General features: G+C 40.4%; 1 protein-coding gene across 2 annotated transcripts; it reads right to left on the bottom strand.

Annotated features, from left to right (window-relative positions):
- Positions 1-1,735: 1,735 nt before the first annotated feature.
- On the bottom strand, positions 1,736-17,074 carry fsta (follistatin a). 2 transcript variants are annotated; one of them, XM_042331227.1, is made up of 6 exons: positions 16,834-17,074; positions 15,427-15,636; positions 14,314-14,532; positions 13,378-13,602; positions 10,730-10,960; positions 1,736-3,168 (listed from the first exon to the last, which is right to left on the bottom strand). In XM_042331227.1, exons 1-6 carry the CDS (start codon positions 16,925-16,927, stop codon positions 3,077-3,079), a joined length of 1,071 nt encoding a protein of 356 aa, XP_042187161.1. In that variant the 5' UTR covers positions 16,928-17,074; the 3' UTR covers positions 1,736-3,076. The 2 variants fall into 2 exon arrangements, with proteins under 2 accessions (XP_042187161.1, XP_024293883.2); XM_024438115.2 differs by having other exon boundaries at positions 15,445-15,636; positions 16,834-17,072.
- Between the last annotated feature and the right edge of the window lie 525 nt (positions 17,075-17,599).

The raw sequence follows: 17,599 nt of genomic DNA, 5'->3' as shown, positions 1-17,599 counted from the left end.
TTTCAGCTTTTATTTCTTTATCACACTCCCAGTGGGTCAGAAGTTTACATACTCTCAATTAGTATTTGGTAGCATTGTCTTTAAATTGTGTAACTTGAGTCAAATGTTTCAGGTAGCCTTCCACAAGCTTCCCACAATAAGTTGGATGAATTTTGTCCCATTCCTCCTGACAGAGTTGGTGTAACTGAGTCAGGTTTGTAGGCCTCCTTGCTCACACATGCTTTTTCTGGTCTGCCCAGACATTCTCTACGGGATTGAGATCAGGGCTTTATGATGGCCATTACCATACCTTGACTTTGTTGTCCTTAAGCCATTTTGCCACAACTTCCGAAGTATGCTTGTGGTCATTGTCCATTTGGAAGACCCGTTTGCGGCCAAGCTTTAACTTCCTGAACGATGTTGCTTCAATATATCCGAATAATTTTCCATCCTCATGAAGCCATCTATTTTGTGAAGTGCACCAGTCCCTCCTGCAGCAAAGCACCTCCACAACATGATGCTGCCACCGCCGCGCTTCACGGTTGGGATGGCTAGGACAAACCCCATGATTCAGCTGACTAGGACAAACCCCATGATTCAGCTGACTAGGACAAACCCCATGATTCAGCTGGCTAGGACAAACCCCATGATTCAGCTGGCTAGGACAAACCCCATGATTCAGCTGGCTGATTCAGCTGACTAGACAAACCCCATGATTCAGCTGATTTCAGCTGACTAGGACAAACCCCATGATTCAGCTGATTCTAGGACAAACCCCATGATTCAGCTGGCTAGGACAAACCCCATGATTCAGCTGGCTAGGACAAACCCCATGATTCAGCTGGCTAGGACAAACCCCATGATTCAGCTGACTAGGACAAACCCCATGATTCAGCTGACTAGGACAAACCCCATGATTCAGCTGGCTAGGACAAACCCCATGATTCAGCTGGCTAGGACAAACCCCATGATTCAGCTGGCTAGGACCAACCCCATGATTCAGCTGGCTAGGACAAACCCCATGATTCAGCTGGCTAGACAAACCCCATGATTCAGCTGGCTAGGACAAACCCCATGATTCAGCTGGCTAGGACAAACCCCATGATTCAGCTGGCTAGGACCAACCCCATGGTTCAGCTGGCTAGGACAAACCCCATGATTCAGCTGGCTAGGACAAACCCCATGATTCAGCTGGCTAGGACCAACCCCATGGTTCAGCTGGCTAGGATCAACCCCATGAATTTGCTAGCTAGGACCAACCTCTTACAGACACACCTCTTAGTATAATATAAACAACAAAGCGTCTCATAGTAAGTTTGATCTAGGCACATGTATCAGATTAGGTAGGAGTGCTGATCTAGGATCAGTCCATACGATCAATATTAGTTATGATTTAACATTATAACATTATAACATTATTATATTATAGACTGATCTCAGATCAGCACTCCTACTTGAGATCATTCTGCCTTAAATAGCATTACTGTACCAATAAACAACAGACAATACTCTGCAATCAGCTGTTGTTACTCAATACGTCTATGGGTACACATTTCATAGGGCTTGTAGTTAATGTCATTTCTTAGTGGCCCAAGATATGGATCAATGTATAGGGCATATCACAGTGTTGAATTCTTTGGTGAAATACTTTTTTTGGTGTTTTGGTGTCAGTGTTTTAAAAAAAATATCTAATACGTTTGTATATCAAAGACAGTGAGATTTCAGTCTCCTTTACGAGTCAGAAACAACAAGCACGTAAAGGAAAAAAAACACGTTTATTTTTTTATTTTTATTGTTTTACTCTTCATATCTGTATAAATACCATCAGACTTTCTGTATGTACATATGACATTTACATTAAAAAAACTATATACTTATAACAGAATTTTGTATTTCTCTTGTGATTTGTTAAAAATGAAAATGCATTCTGAGAAGAACAAGGGCAGTATGAGAAAAGCAAAGTGATGAGGTGTAATACAGTGTATGTGTATAGCATTTTAGTCAGGTGAGCTCTGCAAGAGCTACATGGAGCACAACATTGGCAGCACACAAATGTTCATGGCACATCTTGTGACAAAATCAAGTGTTACCCCCCCCCCCCCCACACACACACACACACACACACACACACACATCTGTTCTTAACATGTCAAATTAAAAAATACTGCTACTGGGTGATGTTCTCCATTGGGGAAACACATTATAGGGGAGGGAGTAACTAAGGCTGCATTCATAACCAAGTGGGAATTCAATTCCATTTAAATTCCATTCAGGAAGTACACTGAAATTCCAATTCTCTTCAACGAGGAACATTTTTTAATTGGGTTTACTTCCTGAAAACGCATTGGAATTAAAATAGATTTGACCCTAACAAATTTCCCTTTAGCAAGTTATAATAATGGGTTAGACAAAAACAAAAAAGCAGAAACATTTCTGTACATAAATGATTGATAGATAAGATTTCCCCCCCCATAAATAAACACACAGTAGGCTAAAGCATGCATTGATGTGTGAATGAGATATCTAACACTGAGAACATAGGTAGGTTAGTCCAACACAGGGAGTCATGAGAGTCCCACTACAGCTTACAGAATGGAGACGGATACTTCACTGTCAGTGTATACACTCTGTATAAATAACACTGCTTCTCTTTGGAGAAATATATTTTTCTTCATTATATATAAAAATAAAAAGGAAGGAAGGAAGGAAGGAAGGAAGGAAAAAAATAAACAGGACAACAAAACCAATAGAAACAAGTGGTAACAATAACATGGTACACAGTAATCCTGAACATTGTAAATGTATAAATTATTTTAAAAAATAACACAAAACACAGTATAAATAAAACATCTAGCAGAACTGAACAATATGTATAAATAAGCATATACATATGTACTGTACAGTATGGACAACATGAGACCTGGCCCTAGGACTGTTCCCTGTGTGGAGACCAGGCAGGTAGATAGACAGCCTATCCAACCAATAAGGAGAGCATGTGGATATGATAGACAACTTATCCAACCAATAATGAGAGCATGCGGATATGATAGAAAGCCTATCCATCCAATAAGGAGGTCAGGTGGATATGATAGACAGTCTATCCATCCAATAAGGGGGACAGATGGATGTGAACCATGTAGTCCTGATCTTCTTGCTCCTCCTCCTCTTGCTCACGGTCTTCTGTTATGGCTAGATGGGAGAATATATGATAGCCGGTGTATGAATAAAGAGCACGACAGCAACGCAGCAGAACAATATTCAGTGAAGGTTCTCAAAAGCCCCCCCCACCCCCCCACTCCCTGCACAAAGCCACAGGAAAGCGTGGTGGTGTTGGCATGTTTCAGGGAAGAGACGGGACTTGGCGTGGGGGGGGGGGTATGAGGTATTCAATGGCTTTGTGGTCTCAGACACAGTACAGTGGCTGCCATTGGGCGGAGTGTTTCTCTGGGGTCACAGCAGTTTGACCTATGAAACCCCTATCAAGCAGGACATGAGCCAGGCCAACCACACAGCTTTGATTTTTGGAAATGTAAAAGGCAAGAGAGACAACAATACAAAACGAGCAGTACCTCATCAAATCCAAAAGGGATTTGTTTTTATATATATACATATATTCTGATAGACAACATTCATTACAATCAGCACACACAGCAGTAAGTACAGATAGATGGATAGAACACATGTTAATTTTAGAAAAGTAGAAAGAGACTGAGGAGAAATAAGATAACATTTTTCTGCAAGCTGCTACTTCTGCTTATAGGGTAAATGCTTCTTTCATGAGGTGATCATGGCAAAGGTCCTTTAAAAGAAGTTGTAATCTGCACGTACCTTAATAAGGCACATTTACATTAAAGTAGTCAGTCGAACATCATATAATCATGTAGTTTAGTGGAGGAAATGTAGTCAGTCGAACATCATATATAATCATGTAGTTTAGTGGAAGAAATGTAGTCAGTCGAACATCATATAATCATGTAGTCAGTCGAACATCATATAATCATGTAGTTTAGTGGAGGAAATGTAGTCAGTCGAACATCATTATTCATGTAGTCAGTCGAACATCATATATTCATGTAGTCAGTCGAACATCATATAATCATGTAGTGTAGTGGAAGAAATGTAGTCAGTCGAACATCATATATTCATGTAGTTTAGTGGAGGAAATGTAGTCAGTCGAACATCATATAATCATGTAGTTTAGTGGAGGAAATGTAGTCAGTCGAACATCATATAATCATGTAGTTTAGTGGAAGATATCCAGATTTATTCATCAGGATGAAAATTAAATTATTTTATCAGACATTCTTTGACATATAGCGACTTAGAATGTAACTTCTATCATTTCTTTGAGGCTATTTTGGGACAATTTGAAGGTAGGTATAGCCCCAGTTTAGTGAGCAGGTAGAATCTTGGTTATAAATAGGTAGTCTATGTGTTGAGGTTCAATTTAAATAATTTTAGATAAATCGGCACTAATTTTACAATTACCTTATGCACTTATATGAATGTATGCAACTGGTGTATGTTTTCATTCTGACTCTATATTACATGTTAGCAGAGCGGTGTGTGTTTTCATTCTGACTCTATATTACATGTTATAGCAGATCGGTGTGTGTTTCATTCTGACTCTATATTACATGTTATAGCAGATCGGTGTGTGTTTCATTCTGACTCTATATTACATGTTAGCAGAGTGGTGTGTGTTTCATTCTGACTCTATATTACATGTTAGCAGAGTGGTGTGTGTTTCATTCTGACTCTATATTACATGTTAGCAGAGTGGTGTGTGTTTCATTCTGACTCTATATTACATGTTATAGCAGATCGGTGTGTGTTTCATTCTGACTCTATATTACATGTTAGCAGAGCGGTGTGTGTTTCATTCTGACTCTATATTACATGTTATAGCAGATCGGTGTGTGTTTCATTCTGACTCTATATTACATGTTATAGCAGATCGGTGTGTGTTTCATTCTGACTCTATATTACATGTTAGCAGAGCGGTGTGTGTTTTAATTCTTACTCTATATTACATGTTATAGCAGAGTGGTGTGTGTTTCATTCTGACTCTATATTACATGTTAGCAGATCGGTGTGTGTTTCATTCTGACTCTATATTACATGTTAGCAGAGCGGTGTGTGTTTTCATTCTGACTCTATATTACATGTTAGCAGAGCGGTGTGTGTTTTCATTCTGACTCTATATTACATGTTAGCAGAGCGGTGTGTGTTTTAATTCTTACTCTATATTACATGTTATAGCAGAGTGGTGTGTGTTTCATTCTGACTCTATATTACATGTTATAGCAGAGTGGTGTGTGTTTCATTCTGACTCTATATTACATGTTATAGCAGAGTGGTGTGTGTTTCATTCTGACTCTATATTACATGTTAGCAGAGCGGTGTGTGTTTTCATTCTGACTCTATATTACATGTTAGCAGAGCGGTGTGTGTTTTCATTCTGACTCTATATTACATGTTAGCAGAGCGGTGTGTGTTTCATTCTGACTCTATATTACATGTTAGCAGAGCGGTGTGTGTTTTAATTCTTACTCTATATTACATGTTATAGCAGAGTGGTGTGTGTTTCATTCTGACTCTATATTACATGTTATAGCAGAGTGGTGTGTGTTTCATTCTGACTCTATATTACATGTTATAGCAGATCGGTGTGTGTTTCATTCTGACTCTATATTACATGTTAGCAGAGCGGTGTGTGTTTTCATTCTGACTCTATATTACATGTTAGCAGAGCGGTGTGTGTTTCATTCTGACTCTATATTACATGTTAGCAGAGCGGTGTGTGTTTTCATTCTGACTCTATATTACATGTTAGCAGAGCGGTGTGTGTTTTCATTCTGACTCTATATTACATGTTAGCAGAGCGGTGTGTGTTTTCATTCTGACTCTATATTACATGTTAGCAGAGCGGTGTGTGTTTTCATTCTGACTCTATATTACATGTTAGCAGAGCGGTGTGTGTTTTCATTCTGACTCTATATTACATGTTAGCAGAGCGGTGTGTGTTTTCATTCTGACTCTATATTACATGTTAGCAGAGCGGTGTGTGTTTTCATTCTGACTCTATATTACATGTTAGCAGAGCGGTGTGTGTTTTCATTCTGACTCTATATTACATGTTAGCAGAGCGGTGTGTGTTTTCATTCTGACTCTATATTACATGTTAGCAGAGCGGTGTGTGTTTCATTCTGACTCTATATTACATGTTAGCAGAGCGGTGTGTTTTCATTCTGACTCTATATTACATGTTAGCAGAGCGGTGTGTGTTTCATTCTGACTCTATATTACATGTTAGCAGAGCGGTGTGTGTTTCATTCTGACTCTATATTACATGTTAGCAGAGCGGTGTGTGTTTTCATTCTGACTCTATATTACATGTTAGCAGAGCGGTGTGTTTTCATTCTGACTCTATATTACATGTTAGCAGAGCGGTGTGTGTTTTCATTCTGACTCTATATTACATGTTAGCAGAGCGGTGTGTGTTTTCATTCTGACTCTATATTACATGTTAGCAGAGCGGTGTGTGTTTTCATTCTGACTCTATATTACATGTTAGCAGAGCGGTGTGTGTTTTCATTCTGACTCTATATTACATGTTAGCAGAGCGGTGTGTGTTTCATTCTGACTCTATATTACATGTTAGCAGAGCGGTGTGTGTTTTCATTCTGACTCTATATTACATGTTAGCAGAGCGGTGTGTTTTCATTCTGACTCTATATTACATGTTAGCAGAGCGGTGTGTGTTTTCATTCTGACTCTATATTACATGTTAGCAGAGCGGTGTGTGTTTTCATTCTGACTCTATATTACATGTTAGCAGAGCGGTGTGTGTTTTCATTCTGACTCTATATTACATGTTAGCAGAGCGGTGTGTATTCTGACTCTATATTACATGTTAGCAGATTCTGACTCTATATTACATGTTAGCAGAGCGGTGTGTGTTTTCATTCTGACTCTATATTACATGTTAGCAGAGCGGTGTGTGTTTTCATTCTGACTCTATATTACATGTTAGCAGAGCGGTGTGTGTTTTCATTCTGACTCTATATTACATGTTAGCAGAGTGGTGTGTGTTTTCATTCTGACTCTATATTACATGTTAGCAGAGCGGTGTGTGTTTTCATTCTGACTCTATATTACATGTTAGCAGAGCGGTGTGTGTTTTCATTCTGACTCTATATTACATGTTAGCAGAGTGGTGTGTGTTTCATTCTGACTCTATATTACATGTTAGCAGAGTGGTGTGTGTTTCATTCTGACTCTATATTACATGTTAGCAGAGCGGTGTGTGTTTTCATTCTGACTCTATATTACATGTTAGCAGAGCGGTGTGTGTTTCATTCTGACTCTATATTACATGTTAGCAGAGCGGTGTGTGTTTCATTCTGACTCTATATTACATGTTAGCAGAGCGGTGTGTGTTTTCATTCTGACTCTATATTACATGTTAGCAGAGCGGTGTGTGTTTTAATTCTGACTCTATATTACATGTTATAGCAGATCGGTGTGTGTTTTCATTCTGACTCTATATTACATGTTAGCAGAGCGGTGTGTGTTTTCATTCTGACTCTATATTACATGTTATAGCAGATCGGTGTGTGTTTTCATTCTGACTCTATATTACATGTTAGCAGAGCGGTGTGTGTTTTCATTCTGACTCTATATTACATGTTAGCAGAGTGGTGTGTGTTTTCATTCTGACTCTATATTACATGTTAGCAGAGCGGTGTGTGTTTTCATTCTGACTCTATATTACATGTTAGCAGAGCGGTGTGTGTTTTCATTCTGACTCTATATTACATGTTAGCAGAGCGGTGTGTGTTTTCATTCTGACTCTATATTACATGTTAGCAGAGCGGTGTGTGTTTTCATTCTGACTCTATATTACATGTTAGCAGAGCGGTGTGTGTTTTCATTCTGACTCTATATTACATGTTAGCAGAGCGGTGTGTGTTTTCATTCTGACTCTATATTACATGTTAGCAGAGTGGTGTGTGTTTTCATTCTGACTCTATATTACATGTTAGCAGAGCGGTGTGTGTTTTCATTCTGACTCTATATTACATGTTAGCAGAGCGGTGTGTGTTTCATTCTGACTCTATATTACATGTTAGCAGAGCGGTGTGTGTTTTCATTCTGACTCTATATTACATGTTAGCAGAGCGGTGTGTGTTTTCATTCTGACTCTATATTACATGTTAGCAGAGCGGTGTGTGTTTCATTCTGACTCTATATTACATGTTAGCAGAGCGGTGTGTGTTTTCATTCTGACTCTATATTACATGTTAGCAGAGTGGTGTGTGTTTCATTCTGACTCTATATTACATGTTAGCAGAGCGGTGTGTGTTTTCATTCTGACTCTATATTACATGTTAGCAGAGCGGTGTGTGTTTCATTCTGACTCTATATTACATGTTAGCAGAGCGGTGTGTGTTTTCATTCTGACTCTATATTACATGTTAGCAGAGTGGTGTGTGTTTCATTCTGACTCTATATTACATGTTAGCAGAGCGGTGTGTGTTTTTTCATTCTGACTCTATATTACATGTTAGCAGAGCGGTGTGTGTTTTCATTCTGACTCTATATTACATGTTAGCAGAGCGGTGTGTGTTTTCATTCTGACTCTATATTACATGTTAGCAGAGCGGTGTGTGTTTTCATTCTGACTCTATATTACATGTTAGCAGAGCGGTGTGTGTTTTCATTCTGACTCTATATTACATGTTAGCAGAGCGGTGTGTGTTTCATTCTGACTCTATATTACATGTTAGCAGAGCGGTGTGTGTTTTCATTCTGACTCTATATTACATGTTAGCAGAGCGGTGTGTGTTTTCATTCTGACTCTATATTACATGTTAGCAGAGCGGTGTGTTTTCATTCTGACTCTATATTACATGTTAGCAGAGCGGTGTGTGTTTCATTCTGACTCTATATTACATGTTAGCAGAGCGGTGTGTGTTTTCATTCTGACTCTATATTACATGTTAGCAGAGCGGTGTGTGTTTTCATTCTGACTCTATATTACATGTTAGCAGAGCGGTGTGTGTTTCATTCTGACTCTATATTACATGTTAGCAGAGCGGTGTGTGTTTCATTCTGACTCTATATTACATGTTAGCAGAGCGGTGTGTGTTTTCATTCTGACTCTATATTACATGTTATAGCAGAGCGGTGTGTGTTTTCATTCTGACTCTATATTACATGTTAGCAGAGCGGTGTGTACCATTACAGACATAGTCTATTTTGAATTGATTTGATTACACCCCAAAAGAAAAAACATAATGCATTATTAACATAAAATTAGCAATGTGACCATGGAATGTCGAAGCTGTAAAGATATGACCATTATCTGTCTGTCTTGATGAAAAATAAAATGTTAAACTATGACAATAAAAAGAAAAGAAACTGCACGGAAGTGAGATTATGACCACAAGCTAGCTGTAAAATACTGTCCTTAACCTGTTGATATATACAGTGGGGAGAACAAGTATTTGATGCACTGCCGATTTTGCAGGTTTTCCTACTTACAAAGCATGTAGTGGTCTGTCATTTTTTTATCATAGGTACACTTCAACTGTGAGAGACGGAATCTAAAACAAAAATCCAGAAAATCACATTGTATGATTTTTAAGTAATTAATTAGCATTTTATTGCATGACATAAGTATTTGATCACCTACCAACCAGTAAGTATTCCAGCTCTCACAGACCTGTTAGTTTTTCTTTAAGAAGCCCCCCTGTTCTCCACTCATTACCTGTATTAACTGCACCTGTTTGAACTCGTTACGTGTATAAAAGACAACTGTCCACACACTCAATCAAACAGACTCCAACCTCTCCACAATGGCCAAGACCGTATTGAGGGGAGGATGGATGGGGCCATGTATCGCGAGATCTTGGCCAACAACCTCCTTCCCTCAGTAAGAGCATTGAAGATGGGTCATGGCTGGGTCTTCCAGCATGACAACGACCCGAAACACACAGCCAGGGCAACTAAGGAGTGGCTCTGTAAGAAGCATCTCAAGGTCCTGGAGTGGCCTAGCCAGTCTCCAGACCTGAACCCAATAGAAAATCTTTGGAGGGAGCTGAAAGTTTGTATTGCCCAGCGACAGCCCCGAAACCTGAAGGATCTGGAGAAGGTCTGTATGGAGGAGTGGGCCAAAATCCCTGCTGCAGTGTGTGCAAACCTGGTCAAGAACTACAGGAAACGTACGATCTCTGTAATTGCAAACAAAGGTTTCTGTACCAAATATTAAGTTATGCTTTTCTGATGTATCAAATACTTATGTCATGCAATAAAATGCTAATTAATTACTTAAAAATCATACAATGTGATTTTCTGGATTTTTGTGTACCTATGTATACCATAGTGTACCCTATGATAAACTATTACAGACCTCTACATGCTTTGAAAGTAGGAAAACCTGCAAAATCAGCAGTGTATCAAATACTTGTTCTCCCCACTGTAGATATATATTTTTTAAAACTTTTACGTTTGTTTTTGCAGATTTTTTGTTATTTTTTTGTTAGAGAAGCCAGCAACACAGACAACATCATGCAAGTTCTCCCATTCTCAAGTCCTTTCAGATGCGTTAAGCTGTGCTGAGCTGTGCCGGGTGGCTGGGGGGCGGTGTAGGAGTTTGCAGGGGCGGGGGGCTCAAGACGAGACGAGGGAGGGATTATTGTTGGGAAAGATCATGGAATTGTCTTTTGCTGTGGTGATTACTTACAGTTGCAAGATCCTGAATGCTTAACCTCCAGGAGCGTTCCCAGAGAGCAGGCAGTCTGCTTCATAACACACTCCGAGGGGTAGGTGGTGTTGTCGCTGGCGCACACCGCCTCGTCCATCCGGCTCTCTGGACACACCTCCTCACAGAGGGAGCAGCGGCCTCGGCTCATCCTGGCGTCCCACAGACACTTCTTCCCCACACTGCATTGGATGTCCTCGCACGACTTGGCCTCTGGAGCCAGGGAGAGGAGAGGAGAAGACAGACAGAACCTATCAGACCGACGCCTCGCTGGTGCTGCTTGGCATATCACCATGTAACCGTAGTGGGTCGTATTGAGTCATATAACCATGTAACCGTAGTGGATCGTGGTGAGTCATATCTCCATGTAACCGTAGTGGGTCGTATTGAGTCATATAACCATGTAACCGTAGTGGGTCGTATTGAGTCATGTCCTATGTTAGGTCATGTGTGGTCAAGTATCATTGTAGTGGGGAGGAAAAACGTCCTCAGCTGTGTTGTGGGTAATGTTGCCAACTTCAGGAAACAATCAGACGTCCATCATATTCTAAACAGTAACAAGTACAAAGTATTCCCAGGTACACTTAACATCCACAGCTTCAATGGCTCTGCTTGGAGAAACTCCATTTATGTGGAATGTTGGCAGAGTGGACTAAAAACAACTCAAATGTTGGCAAAGAGAATCAGCCTACGAGGTACAGGCCATAGAAATAGAATGTTTAGAACGAATACCCATGAGTTTACCAGTCAGATTGCCAGGGTTAGGGGCTCTAAATCCCTTCTATAGATTAAATTTCTATGGTAAAGCCTACATTCAGACTATATTGTAAGTACTGTACAGCATGGTTAAGAACTGAAATCATTTTCCAACTATTTCCTTCGGAACAGAACCACTATTTTCTTCCCATTCTGTTCCACTGTTCCGACCAGCAAAATAAAATTCTGGTTCGAACAAAATAAAATTCTGGTTAAAACAAAATAAAAGTCCCGGATTAAATCATTCCTTTCTGTTCCTTTTTTTAACCTGTGATATATATTTTTCTATTTTACATTTAGCTCCAGAGCGGGCAAGCTAGTTGTTGACATGTGTGATGGACAAGTGTAAGGCGCGAGATGCGACAGAAATGTTAAGGGTTGGGAGATAGCGAGAGAGAGGGTGCAGGGGAGGCTTGAAGCCCTGGGGAGTGGTGGTACAACAGGTTTGGAGATAGTGAGAGAGGATGAAGGAGGAGGCTTGAATCCCTGGGCAGTGGTGGTACAACAGGTTGGGAGATAGTGAGAGAGAGGGTGCAGGAGGAGGCTTGAATCCCTGGGCAGTGGTGGTACAACAGGTTTGGAGATAGTGAGAGAGAGGGTGCAGGAGGAGGCTTGAAGCCGTGGGGAGTGGTGGTACAACAGGTTCAAAAGTTGGTGTTTGTCTTTTCTGGGGCTTGGAGTTTTTTTCTGATCTCATGATCTGGTCAGGTAAAACTCTGGGCCATGACAGGGTCCAATATTAACTTGATGCCAGACGTGGTGCTGTTTTTAAATGCATTGGGGTCATGCAGAGACTATAGGTTGACAGGCTTTCTATCTGTATTCAGCTATAAGCTACATTTGGTTATTATGATGTGTATTTAAAAAGCAGTTTCATATAATTTAACAATGTAACTCATTTTAATGTTGTAAAATAGGACCCTGCCCCTTTAAGACAATTGCGTTCCAAAAGCGATATGGACCTGGCTACAGTAAGTTAGTCAACACTAATGATAAAGAGTATTTTGTAGCTTTCAATTAGCAATACTAGCAACAGTAGCCAGCGTATTGCTAGTCTGTTCACTTATTGGTTTACTTTTGTAAATCTCTTTCCCTAAAATGAATAAGCTCAGCGAGTAGATAGGTGGACGCTTCTTTCAGCTCTGGACAGTTCGCGTGTGCTGTGTGAACGTAGCTATCAACTTCTGTAACGCTCGAGAAGTTGTGATTCGTTGGAGCCGTAGTGGATGAACAGCCAATCATATTGCTTAAAAACAAATAGTACAACTTTTCATCAACAGGTTTTTTAAATGATAAGAAGTAAGTGTTGGAACTGGAACGAGACCGGTTCTATTTAAAAAAAAAACCATCTTTGGTTCTGTTCCCTGAACCGGTTCCAACCCCTGGTGTACAGTGTGAGCTGAGACGGATTTGAGTGTCCAAGAGGGACCACAGTACGTAGGCCATGTCCAGAAATAACCCCTAGCCCCTTCCGTTAGAAACTTGTGGATCTCTTATGCTGCATTTACACAGGCAGCCCAATTCTGATATTTTGCCCAATTATTGGCAAAAAGATCTGATCTGATCGGTCAAAAGACCAATTAGTGGTGAAATATCTGAATTTGACTGCCTGTATAAATGCAGCCTTAAAGAATTGGACATGTGTAAACCATATGGTTACGTGTCTAGATGGTAGGGGCTAAAGTTTTTTTTTGGGGGGGGGAACAGGCTGACTAAGCCCAATTATATACTGTTGCTTCAAAAGCTTAGGCCTACTGACTGATGCATTTCCCCTGGTATGCTACTCCTATGCGTGTTCTCAGGAGACACTACTGACTGATGCATTTCCCCTTGTTGTGCTACTCCTATGCATGTTCCCAGGAGACACTACTTACTGATGCATTTCCCCTGGTATGCTACTCCTATGGACGTTCCCAGGAGACATGTCGCCCTCCTCAGATGGCACGCGCTGGTGTAGATGATCCCGTCGTTGCCACACAGGAACTGCTGCGGTGACGTCTGTTCAGGGCAGATCCGATTACAGGTCACACAGTACGCGTTATTTGTCTGGTCCACGACGCAAGTGGAGCTTCCCGGGCACAAGACGTCACGGCAGGTCTCTGTCAGAACGAAAGGGAGTCAAATCAATATGGTGATTCATATCCGTAGAGTAACAAGCCAACCAGATGTGCCTTGATTAAACACCTGTGAATCGACCGTTACTCACTGTGATCAAATAAAATGCAATCAGACTGAATCTCAATGGCTGCCTTTAGACAGGCATCCCCATTGGCTGCCTTTAGACAGGCATCCCCATTGGCTGCCTTTAGACAGGCATCCCCATTGGCTGCCTTTAGACAGGCATCCCCATTGGCTGCCTTTAGACAGGCATCCCCATTGGCTGCCTTTAGACAGGCATCCCCATTGGCTGCCTTTAGACAGGCATCCCCATTGGCTGCCTTTAGACAGGCATCCCCATTGGCTGCCTTTAGACAGGCATCCCCATTGGCTGCCTTTAGACAGGCATCCCCATTGGCTGCCTTTAGACAGGCATCCCCATTGGCTGCCTTTAGACAGGCATCCCCATTGGCTGCCTTTAGACAGGCATCCCCATTGGCTGCCTTTAGACAGGCATCCCCATTGGCTGCCTTTAGACAGGCTGCCCAATTCTGATCTTTGTTTCACTAATTGGTCTTTTGACCAATTAGATCTGATGTGATTGGTCAAAAGACCAATTATAATGGGAAAAGTTTCCAAAGAATTGGATATGAATAAGTAGCTGATGTTATTATTATTTTTATGCATTGGGTCTGCCTGCCCGGTGGACTTACTCTTGCATTTGCCCTGGTACTGCACATCCAGGTCCAGATGGACTTTACATTTGGACTTGAGCAACGCGCACTCGTCTTTGTATGTCTTTCCATCCGACCCGCAGACAGGTCCTTTCCAAGTGACGTCGGAGCAGTCTGGAGCACAGACGCAGCGCGGCTTACTTCTCCTGTTCATCTTGCAGCTCTTTCCGGGTCCACAGTCCACGTTGTCACACGTTTCTGGAGTTAGAAGAGATGTCAATATATCAAGTTTATTAAATGATATGAAACACAATTATGGAGAATAGACCATGTTTAGACGCAACAAGGTCAATAAACTTTAAACGTGTCGACAAATTAGTCTAATTGAGTTTCCACTTAAATATAAATGAAGTTGTAACATTGTTTTATACACAAGTCACAATTGTTGCTACCAGACTCTATGTTTTCTAAATACACCTCCGTTTAAACAATTTCCGCCAATCCCCCTTCCCCAAAACACGTGTAAATATTGGACTATAAATTGTGCCTTCATGTACTATACTAATGCTAAAATGTGTATTATATTTTATGAGACATGTACTTTATGTTCCCTATTCTTAAATTGTATTAGTTCATTTTATTAGTTCTTATTGTTGTTGCATTGTGGAAAAGGAACCTGAAAGAAAGCATTTTGTTAGACGGTGTATACTGTATAACGTGTATCCCATACATACATTTTGTTAGACGGTGTATACTGTATAACGTGTATCCCATACATACATTTTGTTAGACGGTGTATACTGTATAACGTGTACCCCATACATACATTTTGTTAGACGGTGTATACTGTATAACACGTGTACCCCATACATACATTTTGTTAGACGGTGTATACTGTATAACACGTGTACCCCATACATACATTTTGTTAGACGGTGTATACTGTATAACGTGTATCCCATACATACATTTTGTTAGACGGTGTATACTGTATAACGTGTATCCCATACATACATTTTGTTAGACGGTGTATACTGTATAACGTGTATCCCATACATACATTTTGTTAGACGGTGTATACTGTATAACGTGTATCCCATACATACATTTTGTTAGACGGTGTATACTGTATAACGTGTATCCCATACATACGACTAATAAAACGTGAACCTTTGCAGGGTATGCAGTTAGGGGCTCCGCCGTTAAAGATCATCCACCGGAACAAGGTGTTGTTGGGTACGTCCTCCTCGGTCCATGACGTCCCCAGCCTCCCGCTTCGACAACACTCCTCTCGGCTCATCCCCGGTACGTAGAGCACCTGACACCTCCCGTTCTTCCCTTGCTGTAACCAGCAGTTGCCAGCTGGAAACAAACATGAAAACGTCCCAGTCGTATTAAAGTCTGAAGCCAAGGCGCTGAGTTACTGAGGTTTTTTTCTTGTTTTTTTTTCCATCGTCATGAAAATATTTTAACACTTGGTTATCCCGTCACCAATGTTCAATACTGAGAGCCGGTATGGTAAAACTGTATACAAAGTACTGAGTTATTCATGTTCAAAATGCAGACAGTGGAGCAATCTGGTTATATTGCCTATCCATTCTGTGTCCGATTATAACAGTCCAGAACAACTGTAGCCTATTCTTGAATTTTGATGCTCGAACTATACGCCTGGTTGTGTAAAATCTGTTCCAAATATATTTGAGCAATTCGCATCCGTGGACGCAGATCACACGGAGACCTGACATTGCAGCATTTTACGAAATAGCTACCAAAACAACACGTTGCCCAAAGACACATATGGACACCAACCAATACGACTAATTTGTAACTTTTTTTTAAAGGGTGAATTTAAAACGGTTTATATTGTTGACGTTAATTTCAGCGGAAGAAAATTAAGGGACATTTTCTGTCATTATGTAATTTATGAGCATCATTATCAGCAAACTGTATTCAATCATTATCAAAGTAACAATAATAAAGACAGTACCGATCCCCATATGACAAATAGATCGGAAATGGGTTGGTTGCAACGCACATAAACAACATTCTATGGGTCAAATAATATGTGTTCACAAATTTCAAGCATTTTTCTCTGCCATGCACCGTTTCCAACTCTATCTCAGTTTGAGTTAACTGTGTATACAGCCACACCACACCGCTGCGTCCCATCATATTGACCGTAGCGGACTGGTGATATGGCAATCCGTGAAACTAACAACAATTTCCAAGTATTACAGACTTGGAGAGCAAGTGGGAAAGAAATCCATCTAAAAATGCCTTTCCATGTGCCTTGATCGTGTGGGCTAGAAAAAAACTTGCAATAACATCTCGTTGAAACGACCCTAATGGCACCTGTTTAGTACAGTCAATCTGATCGTGAGCCATTTCAAACCAAATGGAAAGAATGTAGAACTCTCTTTGAAACGTTTGCAACACTGAACATTCTGTCACCGTTACAAATCACAACAAGACGCAGACAGAATAGGATACACTTTGCAGTAAAAGTGTTTTGTTGTGGAGGGGGGTCGAAAAGATTTTGAAAATATAATAATAATGTACCTTGTACTTTTTGATCTTCCATGAAATGACAGAGCCATATCAATAATAGACTCATCCCTGGCTGGAGACGGAGTTTCTGTAGCATCCTGAGCATGGTGCTGGAGACGAAGTGAAGTGAACAAGGTATCGGGAATTGACACTAGCAGCTAAGCGAACAGAGTAAATCTGTTTAAAAGGTGGCAGTGAGTGCTGAATGAATGTCAGTCTGAGAATGCAGCGTCTCTTTTTAAATCTATAAGGGGTCTCGGGTCGTCTATCTGTGGTAGGCGGTCTTCTGGTCCGTGGGGGAGGGGAGAGGGAGAGAGGGATGCCCCCTAAAAAAATATTTCAATCCTAATCAGGTGACATCTATAGTCGCAATTTTCTCTGTCTGACCAAAAATAGTGTAATAAAAATACACTTGATGGCAGATTACTTGCTTTTTGTCGTGTTCTAAGTCAATAATATATATATATATTTTTTAAACAACAGAGGAGCAACAAGACACAGAGCAATAATAAGAAGACTAGCAGGACCAGCATCTACCAGCTGTTAATGTATATGACCTGGTTTATTTCAGTGTGACCTCAATTAATTAAATACATTCAATTTTATCCCTACTTTTATGGCAAAATAAAAGTATAGGCCGCTATTACGGCAACCATAAACTATTTATACTAGGCCTACTAACACCAACAGGTTTAATTATAATAGTAATAACACCGACTGTAATTATAATGTTAAAGAATTGCCACGCTAATATTAATATAACCTATATGTAACCTAT

This window comes from Oncorhynchus tshawytscha, linkage group LG12 (genome assembly GCF_018296145.1).
Source record: "Oncorhynchus tshawytscha isolate Ot180627B linkage group LG12, Otsh_v2.0, whole genome shotgun sequence".
NCBI classification, from domain to species: domain Eukaryota; kingdom Metazoa; phylum Chordata; class Actinopteri; order Salmoniformes; family Salmonidae; genus Oncorhynchus; species Oncorhynchus tshawytscha.
Note: the sequence above shows the minus strand (reverse complement) of the source record. Positions and strands in the feature narration are given on the sequence as shown.